This window comes from Rhinolophus sinicus, chromosome 1 (assembly GCF_057876585.1).
Source record: "Rhinolophus sinicus isolate RSI-liver-muscle chromosome 1, RSI-T2T, whole genome shotgun sequence".
In the NCBI taxonomy this organism is placed as follows: domain Eukaryota; kingdom Metazoa; phylum Chordata; class Mammalia; order Chiroptera; family Rhinolophidae; genus Rhinolophus; species Rhinolophus sinicus.
In genome coordinates, this window is record NC_142501.1 from 58,217,038 (window position 1) to 58,233,658 (window position 16,621).

Sequence of the window (16,621 nt, forward strand, 5' to 3'; positions counted from 1 at the left end):
GAATGTTCTCGATGGACAGTTTAGGGCCCGACTCCAATTTAACCCAGAATCATGCCATCATCTACTATGTGCCTGATTCTGTGGGAGACATAGTTCTTGCTCTCAAAGGGTTGGAGCAGAGTGGGTACAGTAAGTCCACAAATCACCAGACAGTGGAAAACAGCAAGACAGATGGAATGTGGAAGGAGAGACCATCTCTGGTTTGAAGATTCCAGAAGTGCTTCAAAGAGATGCTCTGTGAAGCATGAGTGGGATTTTGACAAGCAAAGGTCTCAAGAACAGGATAGTTCAGCCGGAGGAGACAGGAGTAAAGCATGGAGTTAGACGACTGGAATGAATTTGGGAATGCACATAATGACGTTTGGATGGGAAGCTGAGGAGCTCTTCAGGGGCAGAGGGAGAATTCCCTTCTCTTGCGGTACTGTTCTCGTCTCAGATCGAGCATTTGTACGGCCTGACCGTGTTTGAGAACTATCTCTATGCCACCAACTCGGACAATGCCAACGCCCAGCAGAAGACAAGCGTGATCCGCGTGAACCGCTTCAACAGCACCGACTACCAGGTCGTCACCCGTGTGGACAAGGGTGGCGCCCTCCACATCTACCACCAGCGGCGTCAGCCTCGAGGTGAGCAGGGCTCCACAGCCCCTCCAGGAACCCTCCGGTGGGAACCCCTGATTCTCGTATCATGACTGCTTCTCCTAACCATCCACCCCAGACTATGTCCCCTGGCTCCTCAGCTCCCCCGCCAGCCCTTTCTACCCCTCAGCCTCCATATCCCACCCCCAGGGAGCCCCTTTTCTCTTCCTGCTAAGTTCATAGAGTGCCCCTCCCTGTCCTGGCTAGTCTAGAGGAGAAACACCTGGCCATGGGCAATTGGGTGACTCTTGCCTGGCCATGGCAGCCCCCACCTGAGTCTGACGGCTAGGTTGTGGTGGGTCAGAGGGGACCTAATCTGTGGCTTCTAAATCCTCAAGTGGAACAACAGGCACAAAGACCACAGCAAGAATGGTTGTGGGAAGACTTTAGTAAGCCTTCTCAAGACCTGGGCATGGGGGCTCTGAGGGGTCCTGACCAGCTCTCCAACCTGCCCCCAGTGAGAAGCCATGCCTGTGAGAATGACCAGTATGGGAAGCCGGGTGGCTGCTCCGACATCTGCCTGCTGGCCAACAGCCACAAAGCACGGACCTGCCGCTGCCGCTCTGGCTTCAGCCTGGGCAGTGATGGGAAGTCGTGCAAGAGTGAGTAACAGGGCAGGGTGTGCATGCCTACTGGGATGGGTCGGAAGGTCTCCTTATCTGCCTCCCCACAGTTCAGCCACTTCTGTCTTAGATGCAGAGAGATGAAGGAACTTAGCCACAGTTTCACCATTAGTAAGGGGCAGAGGCAGCATTTGAACCCACATCCAAAAAGAGGGCTTTTCCCACTATCCCACTCAAGCTCCATAGAAGACTATACTCACCCTTTCATGCATTCCTTCATTCAACAAATAAGTATGAGCATGTACTATGTGTCTGGCACTGTCCTGGCAATGAGAATTCAGCAGTGAACAGATAAATGTCATCTCTGGCCTCTATGGGCTTATGGTCTGGCAGGGGAGACAGACAAACAAATAAATAAAATTTCAGGTGGTGGTAGGTGTTAGGAAGAAAATAAACAGAGTTAGCGGTGGCACTGAGGGCTCCAACTTAGATAGACTGGTCAGGGAAGGCTTCTCTACAGAGATGAAATTTGAACCGAGCTCTCTGTGACGTGAGGTGGTGAATCATGTAACTACCTGAAGCAAGAACATTTCTGGCTGAGGGAATCACCAGTGCCAAGGCTCTGAGGCCTGTGTGAGCTTGGCCTCTTTGAAGCAGAAAAGTGACATTATTTGATTCACATTTGTAAAAAGATCACCCTGGCTGCTGGGTGGAGGACATACAGCAGGGAAGTGGCAGGAGGTTATTTCTGTAGGAAGAAGTGACGTTGCGTAGATTAGGATGGTAGCAGAGGAAGTGGTAAAAAGCATCAACATATTTTGATGGTGCTGCTTTTGGGTCACGAATTTCACTGCTGAGCAGTGTACTTAACTGAAAACATGCTACTTGCTACACTTGCCCCATTTTCCATCCCTAGAGGACAGGTTAAAACCCCCAGGGCATTGTCCCCTGGTCCTTACATATTTATGGGTCTGTCCACGTGACCCAGTGCCCCAGTTGCCCCATGTCCCCAGGGCCAGTATAGCTGGGGCATTGCAGCCACTTGGGCCACGGCCCCCGAAGCTGGATGGCAGTTGTGTGTGTGTGTGTGTGTGTACGCCCGCACACGTGCTTACACACATGCATATGTGTGTGTCTGACTATGTGCCTCCGTTTGTGCCTGCCCTAGAGCCAGAACATGAGCTATTCCTTGTGTATGGCAAGGGCCGGCCAGGCATCATCCGGGGCATGGATATGGGGGCCAAGGTCCCAGATGAGCACATGATCCCCATTGAGAACCTCATGAACCCCCGGGCCCTGGACTTCCACGCTGAGACCGGCTTCATCTACTTTGCTGACACCACCAGCTACCTAATTGGCCGCCAGAAGATCGATGGCACTGAGCGGGAGACCATCTTGAAGGATGGTAAGGGCCCCGGAAGTGGGAGGTGGATGGAATGGACTCCCAAGGGACATGGCCCACTGGGGTGGGAAGCAATTTGGGGCCTAGGCATCTCTTTCCCAGTGCCCTCGCAGCATGGAGAGTCCTCTGCTGACTGGCTGGCTGGGCTGGTTGGCATGGAGATGAGGGGATGACAGATTGACCCCTGTGTGACCTCCTTCTTGGCTGAGCCGACAAGAAGCAGGAGGATGGATGGATTAAGCAGTGTGGGCTGTCCTTGCCAGCCCTTGGGAAAACTCAGGGTCTCTCAGCCATTGGCTCTGAGCCCTGGAGCTGGAAGCACCACACAGCCGGGGAGAGACCTGAGGCCTTGAATCAGAGCAGGCACCCTGACACCCCTCTGCACACGCAAGGTCTGTGCAGCCAGACGCCACAGCCGCCGAACGCTGCAGGCTTCCATGTTTTGTGAACTGAATCCAGTCTTTCCCTCTGAGCTGCTCAGGCAGGTCAACAGTGCGTTGTCTTCTGAATATCCATGTGTGAATATCTGTGTGGATGGATATGAGCCTCGGAGCTAAGCTCTGCCGCTTCCCTATCTGTGTTAGGAATTGCCAAACCTGCACGTGGGCCCCCAGGGTGTCCTAACCGATCGATCTAGCTGACGCCAGTTACCAGCCTTTGCCCTGCTCCCCACCCCCCGCCGCGGGTCAGAGAACCTCAGCAGTCAGCAATCATAAGACTTGGGGGAAATCAAAAGTAGCTCCTCATCAGGAAAAGATTGGGGTTCCCTATACCAGGGGAACTGCTATTTAAAGGACACTGGAGATGAAGCCGTTAGCTAAGTGAAAAATCACTTCCTGATTTATTCATTTTGTTAGCTCAGGATTTTTAGGCCAAGGACATGGCATCACACTTGTGCCCAGAGCACATTGCTTCAGCCGTCCACCCCGGCTCAGGCCCAGACATGCCCTCACATGAAAGCCTGTATCCGCCACGTAGGTGGACTGGCTGCCATGTGCAGTTTTGAGAGGCTCTGTGCGTCAACACAGATGTGGCAACACAGATGATCTTCCAGCTCCTTCTTCCATATTCCCATCCCCATCCCTCCCACCCTCTTGGGCACAAGGGGCTCCCTGCCGCCCCTGCTAGCCAAGTTGCTCAAAGATACGCGCATCCTGAGGGGCAGAGGCAGGCGGTTTTGAGCATCCTCTGAGGCCCTCCATCATTGCCCCCTTCACTCCCCACAGGCATCCACAATGTGGAGGGTGTGGCCGTGGACTGGATGGGGGACAATTTGTACTGGACGGATGATGGACCCAAGAAGACCATCAGCGTGGCCAGGCTGGAGAAAGCTGCTCAGACCCGCAAGACCTTAATAGAGGGCAAAATGACACACCCCAGGGCCATTGTGGTGGATCCACTCAATGGGTGAGTCCTCCCAGGGCCTTGGGGTAGGTGGACCGGGCACCTTATAGGTCTCAAAAGTGGGGGATGAGACGGAGAGTGAACAGGGGAGGGCAACCTACGTGGGATGCTTAGGCAAGGATGGGTGTTTGAAAGGGGAGAACGTGTCCCTGTATGCAGGGCAATGGGAGTGATGCCTTAAACACATACATAGAAATCTGATTCTGTCACTCCCAGCTCAGAGCCCTCCTCTGGCTTCCTTCCCCTTAGAGTGAAACCCATATTCCTTATTATGCCTGGGGTCTGCCTGCAGCTTGCTTGACCTCATCTACACCTTACTTCCTGCCCTTGGAAGTTCTGTCCCCACTGCCTCCTTTCTATGCCTCAAACAGACAGCCTAGCTCTTTCTGCCTCAGGACTTCTGCTCTTAAGAGTTCCTCTGCCTGGAACTCCCAGGTGTTTGCAGATCTAGCTCCTTCTCAACATCCACATCTCAGCTCAGATGCCTCCTCCTCAGAGAGGCCTTTCCCACCTGCTGCCTGACCATTCTCCATGCTGTCACCTGCTTTGTGGCTTTCCTGGCTTTTATTACTCTCTGATGTGCGAGGCCTTCTTGGTTCACTAGTTTCTTCTCCGTCTCCCTGGGTGGGACATGGGTTCCAGAAGAGCAGGGGCCTTGGTTGCCTTCGTCTCCACTGGGTTCCCAAATGCCAGACTGTGCTCAACTTGCAGTAGACACTCATCAAATATTTGTTGAATGGAGGAATAAAAGAATGAAATGTGTGGGCCAGGGTTGTCTCATACATGGATTAGTATCACAGGGAGGCTGTTGATGGCAGGGTGGCCCATGTGCTAACCAGTCACTGCCCACAGGTGGATGTACTGGACAGACTGGGAGGAGGACCCCAAGGACAGTCGGCGAGGGCGGCTGGAGAGGGCCTGGATGGATGGCTCACACCGAGACATCTTTGTCACCTCCAAGACAGTGCTGTGGCCCAATGGGCTGAGCCTGGACATCCCAGCGGGGCGCCTCTACTGGGTGGATGCCTTCTACGACCGCATCGAGACCATATTGCTCAATGGCACAGATCGGAAGGTGGGCGAGTGTGCACCTGTGTGTGTGTGTTCGTGTGTGCATTGCTAGACCATATTTGCCTGTGGGTGAGGCTCTGTTTGTGTCTAGGCCCGTGGGCTTCCTGTGTGTTTGCCTGTGTTCCCATGGATGTATACATTTGTGTGCTTTTGTGTCTTCTGTGTCGTGTTGTTTGAGGTTTGCCTCTATTAGAGTGCGTCTGTGACTGCGCAGGTTGTCTGCAGGCTTGCCCACAGCTTGTAACTCCCAGCACACATCATAAAGTGCTGCCCTCTGTGCCTTTGCTCATGCAGTTCTTTCTGCCTCCACCCAGCGCCTCGTCACCTGGCACACTGCTCAGGGGCCACCTCCTCCAATATTATCTCTAGTGCCTTCTTCCACCCTGGATTACCATGTATGCCTTCAATGAGACAATGAGCAGCTCCAGGGCAGGAACCATGTCTTTTTCATTTCTTGGTGTGTACCACAAGTTGACCTTTAATAAATCCTGGCAAATGTTTGTTGGGTGAAGAAATGAACAGATGAATTCTGGCTGTCTGCTCAGTACTGTGTGTGTGTGTGTGTGTGTGTGTGTGTGTGCGCACGCATATTGGAGGGATATGAACAAATATGAATGGGCCCAAAAGAAGACCATGTCACCATCAGCCTCCTGCTGGGTTCAGCGTCTGGCATCTCACTCTGTGCAAAGCTATCACCCTCAGGGGCTCCCATATAATGGGAGCAATAAGACTCAGACCCAGGACATGGATAAATGAGGGTATGAAGCAGTGACCCCTCTGGGCCTTCCTCAGGCCCCGCATTTGTCTCGAGCTCCCTAGTAACCTCCCTTCCATTCCTAGATTGTGTATGAGGGTCCTGAACTGAATCATGCCTTTGGCCTGTGTCACCACGGCAACTACCTCTTCTGGACTGAGTACCGGAGTGGCAGTGTCTACCGCTTGGAACGGGGCACAGGAGGTGCACCTCCCACCGTGACCCTTCTGCGTAGCGAGAGGCCCCCCATCTTTGAGATCCGCATGTATGATGCCCAGCAGCAGCAAGGTACCCCCTGGGGCTGGGGCTGGGGCTGGTGATAGGGTGGGACCTACATGGGGGTTGAGACTCCGTAGGGGGTGAAGGCACTGCCCAGGGCTCCTAGACTCTGACTTCTGAGACTCCAAAAGAGAGGCCACCCAGCCCAATTTGACTCTGTATTTCCTATCTCCCTTCCTGCCCCATCTGCATCTCCTTCTTTTCAACATGCTCGTGTTCCCTCCCTTTCTGTCTCTTCACTTTAATGCATCTCTTCCCCTATCCTCTCACCTCCCCTCCATCTCCTGTCCTCCCCCTCCACCCCTGACGCCTTCCTGTGGTCCTCTTTCACAGTAGGTACCAACAAATGCCGGGTGAATAACGGGGGCTGCAGTAGCCTGTGCCTGGCCACCCCTGGGAGCCGCCAGTGTGCCTGCGCTGAGGACCAGGTGTTGGACACAGACGGTGTCACTTGCTTGGGTATGAGGGGCCAGCTGGGGTGGGAGGTGGGGAAGCAGACCCTAATAGGAGGAGACCACAGGGTCCAATCAGAGATGAAGGAGGCAAAGGGCCCTGTGGGCGCAATGGGAGGTGAGAGATGGGATGAGAGAAGGCTCTGGGGACCAGAAGGGGGTGAGTTAGGGAGGACTGAGGGGTGGGAAGAGTTTGAGGAGGCACAGAGCTTAGGGGAAACTGAGTGATGAGCAGGGCAGCTATGGAAAGAAGAAAATATTCTTCTTTTACATTTATTTCCCCATTATTAAAGTAATATAACAATAGTTCTAAGTATTGGAAATTAGACAAGAGAAAACAGGCCCAAATCCCAGCAGTGCACACCACTACCTTGTTAGCAAGGTGCTAAATTGTACACCATCGTTTCATGAGATGGGTTATATGGTTGGTTTTTGCAAAGCTGTAATCATACTGTATACATTATAAAATAACTTCTGCCCTTGTGTCATAGCATTTTCTGTGTTTCTTGCATTATTTTAAATAGCTTCAGTTTTTAAAATGAAAATAAGTCTTGCTCATTGTCAAAATAAATAAACAAACATTGGAGAAAACTATAAGGAGAAAGTGTAAGTCACCCCAAATTTCACCACCCATAGATACCACTGTTACCATTTGGGGGGACCCCCTCCCAAACATTTCTCTACGCATTTACCTTTACTTAAATGGAATTGTGCTGCACATACTGTTCTATTCTGCTTTTGTCCCTTGACAGTATGTCATGAATACATAGGCAGAATTTTTAATGTATTTATATTTATAAGTAAATAAATTATATCAAATATATTTATTTAGTAAATATATTTCATTTAGTAAATGTTCCATAATTTATTCAACCATTTTTCTGCTGTTGGGTGTTTAGGTTGCTTCCAGTTTCTTGTTGTGATCACAGCCAACATTTATTGAACATAAACCATGCACTAGACACCGTTATAAGCAATTCCCATGCAGTAACTTATTTACTCCTTAAAATAGGGAAGGTATTTTTATTTTCCGTAATTTACAGATGAAGAAACTGAGGCCCAAAGTTAGAGCAGAAAGTCTGACCCAGACCTTGATTCTTAATCACCCGCTCTGCTATTTCTCACACCTTCATGCCATCCCGTATTCTGGGTGGATTCCTTATGATAGAATCCCGGAAGCAAACATGGGGCCTTGGTGCACAGCTAAGAATGAGAGAAAGGGGAACTGAGTGGCTAGGGTAATGAAAGGATCATGTACATGGACATTGAAATTACTAAGAATGAAAGCCGGAGTGATTTTTGAGAAAGTGACACTGAGCCAAGCGCTGAAAACCCTTGAGGATGACAGGGAGTAACCCGGAGGCCCGTAGAAGTAGGGGTTGGGAGAGTCTGATAACATGAAAGTCAACGCAGATTTTTCAGAAAGGAGAGAGGAGGCATAGTTGGGAAGCAGTAGTGAGAAGCAAGGGAGACACACACCAACCTCCAGGCCCAGTGGTCAAGGGCTGTGGGAGAGAAAATAGCTGCCCATGGAGCCCCTAGGAAGGGTCAGGGTGTAGAGTAGGGATGAGAGATGAGTCAGAAAGGGGATGCACAGACCTGGAGGGTCCAGGGACAGGGGCTGATGTGGGAGTCCTGGGCTTCTCGAGGTTATCGATGCAAACACAAGTATGCAGTGATTTTCCTGCTGATAGATGGCCCGGGGCAGATGATGGTGGTGAGGGGTGAGTGCTGAGGGACAGACGCACGGAGCCAGCAGAGTTCTGGGGCCTGTTTTCATTCCTGCTGGTAGAAATGATGCATCTGTGAGGGAAGAAATTCAGGGACCAGGGGTCCTTGAGGGGACCTTGAGGGTTCCAGACACGCCTTCCAAGGAGCAGTTCGTGGAGATGGCAAGGACAGCGGGAGGCGCGGTCTGCTCAGTGGGGACGAAAGTATGGGGCTCTGCACTCTCTTGGAGCTGGTTATTCTCAGGCCACACTGAAGTACGGGACATATGAGTGTAAACGTCACCCTTGTGGCTTGAGAGAAAGTTGCGATTTCCATTCCAGATATTTTGTTCATGAAGAAGTATGCACTAGGAAAAATTATCCTGTGATATTATTTTTAAATAATAAAACAAGCACACAGAGCACCTGTCCCATGACCTGAGTCTGACTTTCTCCCCTCACACCCCTGTGGTGCCCACAGCGAACCCATCCTACGTGCCCCCACCCCAGTGCCAGCCGGGAGAGTTTGCCTGTGCCAACAGCCGCTGCATCCAGGAGCGATGGAAGTGTGACGGAGACAACGATTGCCTGGACAACAGTGACGAGGCCCCGGCCCTCTGCCGTAAGTCTGGGGGCAGGCCTGCAGGGCAGCTGGCGGAGCTCGCTGCCTGCTCAGTGACGCCTGACCTGTTTCCTCCCAGATCAGCACACTTGCCCCTCTGACCGCTTCAAGTGCGAAAACAACCGGTGCATCCCCAACCGTTGGCTCTGTGATGGTGACAACGATTGTGGCAACAGTGAAGATGAGTCTAATGCCACTTGTTCAGGTGTGGAATGGGGGGTGGAACACACTGGGCACCCCTCCATCGGGGAGGCAAGGGAGCGGGGAGCCAGGCTTGGGAAGACAGAAGGGTCTCAGGGGAAAGAAAGGAGTGTGGGGGCTTGTGGCAAAGAAGTTGGAGTCCCAAGCAGGAGAGGTGCCGTCCCCTTCCCCTGAAGGTCAGGGTTGGCTGGCAAGACTGAACCTGCAGGGGACAAAGCACAGCTCTAAATGGGACCTACCAGCAAGGCAGGCTAGATCTTCTTGGAGGAGACCAGGGACCCCTTGAGAGATGAGGTGATGCAGCCATTTCTCTTCTCTAAGAGAAATGGCTTTGAGATCCTCAGGCAGACTTCCTGATAGGCAGAGAATAATAGGAAAGAAAAGGAAATTAAGAAAGAGAGACAGGACAATGAGCACTCACGCCCATCCCTGTCCCCAGCTCGCACCTGCCCACCCAACCAATTCTCCTGTGCCAGTGGCCGCTGCATCCCCATCTCCTGGACCTGCGATCTGGACGATGATTGCGGGGACCGCTCTGATGAGTCAGCCTCGTGTGGTAAGAGGGTTAGCGGGAAAGCCCGGCTGGCACGGATGGGAGAAGGCCAACTATGAGAACATGCCCTGGGGCAGGGGTGCTGCACAGACCCTGCAACTTAGTACCTGGGTGGCTTTGAGCAGGTTACTTAAGCTCAGTGGCCTCTGTACATTTCATCTGCAAAGTGGGGATAATAAGAGCACCCACATCACAGCTTGATGTGGAGGTTCAGTGAGATTACGCATGAAAAACACTCAGCACAGGGCTCATCTTTGGTAGCTAAAAGCTTTTAGAAAAGAAAGCTCAGAAGGGTGGGGATGAACAGGCAGAGTTTCAGACTGAGTCATCGCTGCTTAGCCTTCTCTTTCCTGTCTGGCTGGGCTAAGGGCTGCTGGCTACAGGAGAAACCCTGTGCCCACCTGCTCGATACTATGATGCTATGTAACCTTGAGGGCCCTACTCAGCTATGCTTTCTCTCTGACAGCCTATCCCACCTGCTTCCCCCTGACTCAGTTTACCTGCAACAATGGCAGATGCATCAACATCAACTGGCGATGTGACAATGGTAAGAGCGTGCCTCCCTTCACCTGCCCTGATTCCCAGGAAAGCTGGAAGCTGCAGCCAGGCCCCGGGTGGGAGACCAACAGGTTTTAGAATCAAGCCAGGGTCTCCCGCCAGCTCACTTATACCCCACTGGGTTGGCTGGGAGAAATGGGGACGCAACAGAAGTGCCATAGAGGAACCAAGATGGACTGAGGGGGACCCTGCCCATCGCCTATCTGCGCCATCCCTTCCCAGGCAGGGCCTGAGCTGTGCATCCTTTGGCAGGGATTCTGGGGCCAAGGAAAGATAAGCAGGAAGGGCCAGGGAGGAGTGGGGCAGAGCAAGGAGAGCCCAGTGCCCAGCTCCCTTCCTCCTGCAAACCCCATCTCCTGAGGTCCTTGGTGCACCCTCCAGGCTCAGGAGCCCACCTGGTGGTCAGCCATGGAGCAGGTGATATCAGCCCTGAGCCACGGGGGCCAGTGGATCATCGTGTGTGTGCCGTCTCAGGGTTCTGGTTGTGTCTGTGTGGTGTTGTGACGTGTTGTACCAGTGGCTCCAGCCCTGGCTAACGTGTGAGAGGGTGAACTGGATCAGCGCCATGTTGCCCCTCATCTTTGCCTTGTCTCCTGTGCCAATGGTTGCCCTGGCGGTTTCTGTGTTTCAGAGAAGGATTGTGGGGACGGCTCTGACGAAAAGACCTGTCCTGAGCCTGCCGGTCAGTGCATAGAAGCACATGCACCATCACCCCAGAGCCCCAGCTGGCCTCAGGCCACTCTCAGGACCCCCGGGCAGCTCCCCTCCCTGAGCTCCTAGGTTGTGAAGGAAAAGCTAGAGAGAGAGATTGAGAGAGAGAGAGAGAGAGAGAGAGAGAGAGAGAGAGAGAGAGAGAGAGAACGTGATAGAAGGAAGGAGAAAGCAAACAGTGGAAGGGGAAGAAGCAGAGAGGGCAGAGGGAACCTCTCAGAGAAGAAATGACAGCGCGATGGGGGCAAGAAGACCAAGACCTAGTGAGAGGAGAGAGTTAGAGAAGCAAGTCCAGTTGAGAAAGAGGCAGGAACACAACCCAAGGAGGAGAGCCGAACCCCAATCTTCCCCAGCATCCGAGAAGTGTACAGGGAAGTCTGGTAGCCTCCACCCACGAGGCCTGGAAGCAGGACATCCATTCAGTCTCCCTCAGATGCCTTCCAGAAGTGGCTCCGGACCCTTCCCAGCTGGCTCCCTTGTGAGCCAGGCGCCCAGCACATGGGCCCAGCAATGCCCATGCTCAGGGTGGGGCCTGATTAAGCCCTTCCCTTCCCAGCAGAGAGGCCTCACCTACATTCCACCTATCTCTTTCCCTCCAAACCCAGAGAAATCGCTGCCTTTCCCCAAAAGCAAACAGACCCCTGTTCCCACACCCAGCTCAAATGGGAAAGGAACATATCCTTTGTCCCCCTCCCTCCCAGCCTCCTGGAATCCAGGGAAGGGCCCTCCTGGAGCCCACCCCGCCGCCCCTCCCCCCCATGGGCCATGGTGCATGCTGCAGTCTATGCAGTTTCTGTGTCTTTTCTGTTTGTTTTTTTCTCAGTGGGGGGTTGGGGTGGGCCGAGGATGGGAATGGGGAGGTGGGAATGGGGGCCCCAGGCTGGGGTCACAGAGACGGTTGCTTACTGACCCCCTCTTTGCCTCTCCCCTTCTTGCCTCCCCTCAGACAATGACTGTGGGGACAACAGTGACGAGGCCGGCTGCAGCCACTCTTGCTCTAGCACCCAGTTCAAGTGCAACAGCGGGCGCTGCATCCCTGAGCACTGGACCTGTGATGGGGACAATGATTGTGGGGACTACAGTGATGAGATGCACGCCAACTGCACCAACCAGGGTCGGTACCCGGGGCCAGCAGGGCGGGAGGGAGACTACGCACATGCCCGTCACTCAGCCAGCCACCCTCCATCCATCCTCCCCACTGCATGTTGTTCCCATCTGGGAACCAGAGATAACCCAGACATGCCGCTTATCCTGCCGGAGTTTTCAGTCCTGTGGGAGAGGGAGATTGCCAACAGCTCATTGTCACACACTGTTAAGATCGCAGGCTTTGCAGTTGGGTGGCCTTAGGTTTGAGCTCCAGCTCTGCCACTTACTATCTAGGTGGCCTTGAGCAAGTTACTTAATCTTGGTGGCCTCTACATTTCATCTGCAAAGTGAGGACAAGAATAGCACCAACATCACAGCACTGATGTGGGGGTTCAGTGAGATCATGCACAAAAAGCTCTCAGCATGTGGCTTTGTGTTTGGGAGCTGGGAGCTTGGAAAGGGGGTGCTCTGAGGGGTAGGGGTGAATGAATGCAGTGGGGACCAAGGAGAGAGGGGTTGGCTCTGTGAGGGTCTTGGTGCCCAGGCTTCCAGGGGGCAGTGGGGCCTGAGTTCACTGGAAGACACAGACCCTCTCAAGGGATGTTGGTTTCTCAGCTCTGGCCAGTTGTACCATGCAGAAATACAGGCCCAGGACATTCCAGAGAAGTCAGAAATGCAGATTTTTATGTAAAATCTACCCATTTTTAAATACTGGTATATTAGTTTCCTAGAGATGTCACAACGAATTACCACAAACTGAGTAGCTTAAACAACAGAAATCTATTGCCTCGCAGTTCTGGAGGCTCAAAGTCCAAGACCAAAATGTTGGCAGAGTTGGGTCCTTCTGAGGGCTGTGAGGGAGAATCTATTCCAGGACTGTCTCCCAACTTCTGGTGTTTGCTGGCAAGCTTTGGCATTCCTTGACTTGTGCATGCTACAACCTTCATCTTCACACGACGTTCTCCCTGTGTGTGTGTCCGTCACTGTGTCCATCTGTCCTCTTTATGTAAGGATCAGTCATATTGGATCAGGGCCCACACGAATGACTTCATCTTAAATTGACCATCCGGAAAGACCTATTTCCAAAGAAGGTCACATTCACAACTACTATGAGTTAGGACTTCGGCATCTTTTTAGGGAACACAAATCAATCGTAACAACTGGTAATTGATTTTTAAAGTTTTCAAAACACTGCAGGCCAACATCTTTCCGCAGGCCTCATCCGGCCCCTAGGCCACCAGCTTACAACCTCTGCCGTGTAGAGTTGAGGTTCACACCAATGGGAACAGTACTGAGTATTGAGCCCAGCACTGAGAGGGAGGATAGGGAGGGTCACCCAGGCCTGGGAGACAGTAACTGAGTCTCCAGGGCCACCACTGACAAGGGTTGGATGAGCAGAACAGGTAATAGTGCCTTGGGATTCCGAGAAAGGGCCCCTGAAAGCCTGTGCGAGGCATGGTAAGAAGAGCTCCAGCCCTTCACTTAAGAGCTGGGCCAACTTGGGCAGGTTGCTTCCTCTAAGCCTTGCCTTCCTCCTCTATGAAATGAGAGGAGATGGGGGTGTGGGGCTGGCATGTGTGAGCAGGGATGTTGTGGTTGGTAGCAATTGTCAACTATGGCTGTGAGCTGGAATGGTCTGGGACCATTCAGGACGAGGTGGAATTTAAACTGGGCCCTGATGAGCGATTAGACTGGGTAAATGGGCAAGTGGGAGGGTCTTCAGGGTGGGGTTTGGGGTGGCCTGGAGAACTCAGCAGTAAGACTTAGAGGGTGAAACTGAGCACTCCCACAGGGGACAATGGGGCCAGGCGGGGCCCTCAGATTGGAGAGAACAGTAAGGAATGAGGCTATGTTGAAGGGGGCAGATTACAGCAGGTGGAAGTCAGGCACTGGGGACCTTCAAGGGATTGCAAGGGTGGAAGGTGATAAGATGTAGATCTTTCAGAAGGTATTCCCTGAAATGGGATTAGATTGGAAAGATGTTCAGGGGCCCGAAGGAAGGAAAATCAGCTTGGAGGTTGCTGCTGAATTTCAGGCACAAGAGCATCAGCCATATTCATGGTGGGGCAGCTGGGAAGAGTGGGGCTGTGGCAGCAGTGTGAGTGTGAGGTAAGGCTGGTGCACAGTCACCTGTGCCTCCCAGGTGCTGCTCCTGCTCCTTCCCCAACTTCCTGGGTCAGGTCTCAGAGCAGTAGCCAGAGTGATCCTGCGGAACCTAAGGCAGATTACGCCCCAGTTCTGCCCTCAAGCTAATACTGGCTTCCATGTGCTTAGAATCAATGCCAAACACTGCTCCGTGGCCTGCAGGGCTCCCCCCTCTCTGACCTATATTCCTGCCACCCATCTCCTCCTTCACTCTGCTCCAGCTGTACAGCTTCAAATATGCCCTGGGCATTTTTTTGAATATGTCCTACCTCAGAGACTTTGCACTAGCTGTTCCTTCTGCCTGGAATACACCTCCAGGTATTCTCAAGACTCACGCTGTTCAGGCCTCTGCTCAAATGTCTCCTGCTCAGAGGGCTTCCCTGATTGCCCCATCTAAAGCAGCATCCCCAGCTCTCTGTAGCCTTGACCCAGCTTTGTCTCCATAGCTTTGATCACTACCTGCCATTCCACTCTGGTCTCTGTGTCGTGTCTTCATTGTCTCTCTTCCCCACTAGAATTTCCGCTCTCTGAGGGTAAGGACTTCATCTTACTTACGCTGGCAGCTGGAATAGTGGCTGGCACACAGTAGGCAATCAATAAGTGTCTGTGGAGTGAATGAATGAAACAGAGGCTAGTCTAAGGTGGGGAGCATTTGAGCTCTGGCCTAGCACATTGCTTATCCAGTCATGCTCTCGTGTGTAAAACAGGGAGGTTAGACGAGATGCTCTTCGGGATCCCTCAGTGAGTCCTTCCAAGGAGTATTAGAAGGACACAGAGAGCTCTCCATCTCTGTCTCTATTCATAGCCTTGGGCTGGGCATAGCAGGAGGGGGTTTGGGAAGGCAGAGATGGGAATGACTGACCTGGAGCCCCTACTCCCACCTGTCCCCCTGCAGCCACAAGGCCTCCTGGTGGCTGTCACAATGATGAGTTCCAGTGCCGGCTGGATGGTCTGTGCATCCCCCTGAGGTGGCGCTGTGATGGGGACACTGACTGCATGGACTCCAGTGACGAGAAGAGCTGTGAGGGAGTGACCCACGTCTGTGACCCTAACGTCAAGTTTGGCTGCAAGGACTCTGGTAAAAAGAAGTATTGGAGGGAGCATGGAATGGGGCACCATGGACAGGAGGAAACCATACAGAGAGCAGAGCAGTGGCGAGGGAGATAGCACTATACTTGAGGGGTGCAGGAGGGGACATTGAGGCAAAAGACACACAGAAAAAGCTTGTGCATGATACATGGGGAACGCATGAAGGGGCCTGGGCCTGCATTAAGGGCCCTGAGAACCAAAACCCTCACCAGAGTTAAGCTTCAGCACCTCCTGCAAATTCCTGCCTCCTTCATTGCCTATATGAGTTTGACACAAAAAGCCTCAGAGTTCTTCGTGGGCCCTATGGCATTGCATCATGACCCTGTTAGAGAACTCCACGGGCTCTGGGAAGGATCTAGGGAGGCCCTGCAGTCCCTGCCTTGCCCCTCATACTATAACCATCCCTCAGCTCGGTGCATCAGCAAAGCATGGGTGTGTGATGGCAACAGGGACTGTGAAGATAACTCGGATGAGAAGAACTGTGAGTCCCTAGCCTGTAGGCCGCCCTCGCATCCCTGTGCCAACAACCCCTCGGTCTGCCTGCCCCCCGACAAGCTGTGTGATGGCAACGACGACTGTGGAGATGGCTCTGATGAGGGAGAGCTCTGCGGTGAGGCCCAGGCCTAGGAGAGGCCCCAGGAGAGGAGTGGGGAGGGTGGCTGGGGAAGGAGTCTGGGCCAGGGCCAGGGCTCTGTGGGGAGAGGTCCAAGACTAAGAAAGGGCACCTCTGACTGCTGGACGAGTAGTGCCCAGGGCAGTTATCAACAACCCATGTTGATTTACAACTCACCTTAGCAAGAGGCTGTGCTAAGCACATCACTCTATTATAGTATTTAATCCATAAAGCAACCCTGTGAAGCAATAGTGTTATCATCTCCATCTTACAGATGAGAAAACTGAGACCTATGGAGGTTAAATAACTGGTCCAAGGTCACACAGCTCCTAAAGTGCTGTGGAGACAGTGCAGTGCAACCCCTATGCTGCCGGCCCAGGCCCCTCACACACACTCGTACTACAGAGCAGTACAGAGCCAGCTTTGGAGATGAAGGCACCAGGTTGAGTGTTGGTGTGGTCAGGGTAGGCTTCCCAGAGGAGGCAGGGATTTAACTGGATTCTTAATGACGGGTAGATCTTTCAGAGGGAGTGAGAACGTGAGGGAAGGAGGGTGTGCATGCAAGATCAAAAGAAACGTAGGGGGTCAGGGAGGACCACCCAGAACGCTGGGGGATGAGGAGCAGAGCAGAGCAGCCTTATCTTCTGTGAGCCAGGCAGAGCATGGGGTTCCTGGAAGGAGAGGAGTGGGCGATAAGGCTGGTCGGAACAGGCCCTGAGAACTGCTGATGGGTCATCTGTCAGGGCTGGCAGATCCCAGGGTGTGTCAGGA

General features: G+C 52.9%; 1 protein-coding gene across 2 annotated transcripts in view; it reads left to right on the forward strand.

Annotated features, from left to right (window-relative positions):
* Nucleotides 1–16,621, forward strand: part of LRP1 (LDL receptor related protein 1) — an 84,607-nt gene that overhangs the window by 24,603 nt on the left and 43,383 nt on the right. Inside the window, exons 9-22 of one of the 2 annotated variants that reach the window (XM_074325544.2) lie at nucleotides 437–626; nucleotides 1,097–1,240; nucleotides 2,370–2,606; nucleotides 3,830–4,010; nucleotides 4,860–5,082; nucleotides 5,919–6,120; nucleotides 6,445–6,570; nucleotides 8,754–8,894; nucleotides 8,974–9,099; nucleotides 9,535–9,651; nucleotides 10,115–10,195; nucleotides 11,864–12,031; nucleotides 15,044–15,226; nucleotides 15,647–15,847. In XM_074325544.2, coding sequence (XP_074181645.2) covers nucleotides 437–626; nucleotides 1,097–1,240; nucleotides 2,370–2,606; nucleotides 3,830–4,010; nucleotides 4,860–5,082; nucleotides 5,919–6,120; nucleotides 6,445–6,570; nucleotides 8,754–8,894; nucleotides 8,974–9,099; nucleotides 9,535–9,651; nucleotides 10,115–10,195; nucleotides 11,864–12,031; nucleotides 15,044–15,226; nucleotides 15,647–15,847 — 2,320 coding nt within the window. The remainder of the gene's footprint in view (nucleotides 1–436; nucleotides 627–1,096; nucleotides 1,241–2,369; nucleotides 2,607–3,829; nucleotides 4,011–4,859; nucleotides 5,083–5,918; nucleotides 6,121–6,444; nucleotides 6,571–8,753; nucleotides 8,895–8,973; nucleotides 9,100–9,534; nucleotides 9,652–10,114; nucleotides 10,196–11,863; nucleotides 12,032–15,043; nucleotides 15,227–15,646; nucleotides 15,848–16,621) is intronic. The other variant, XM_088800144.1, reaches the window with a different exon arrangement.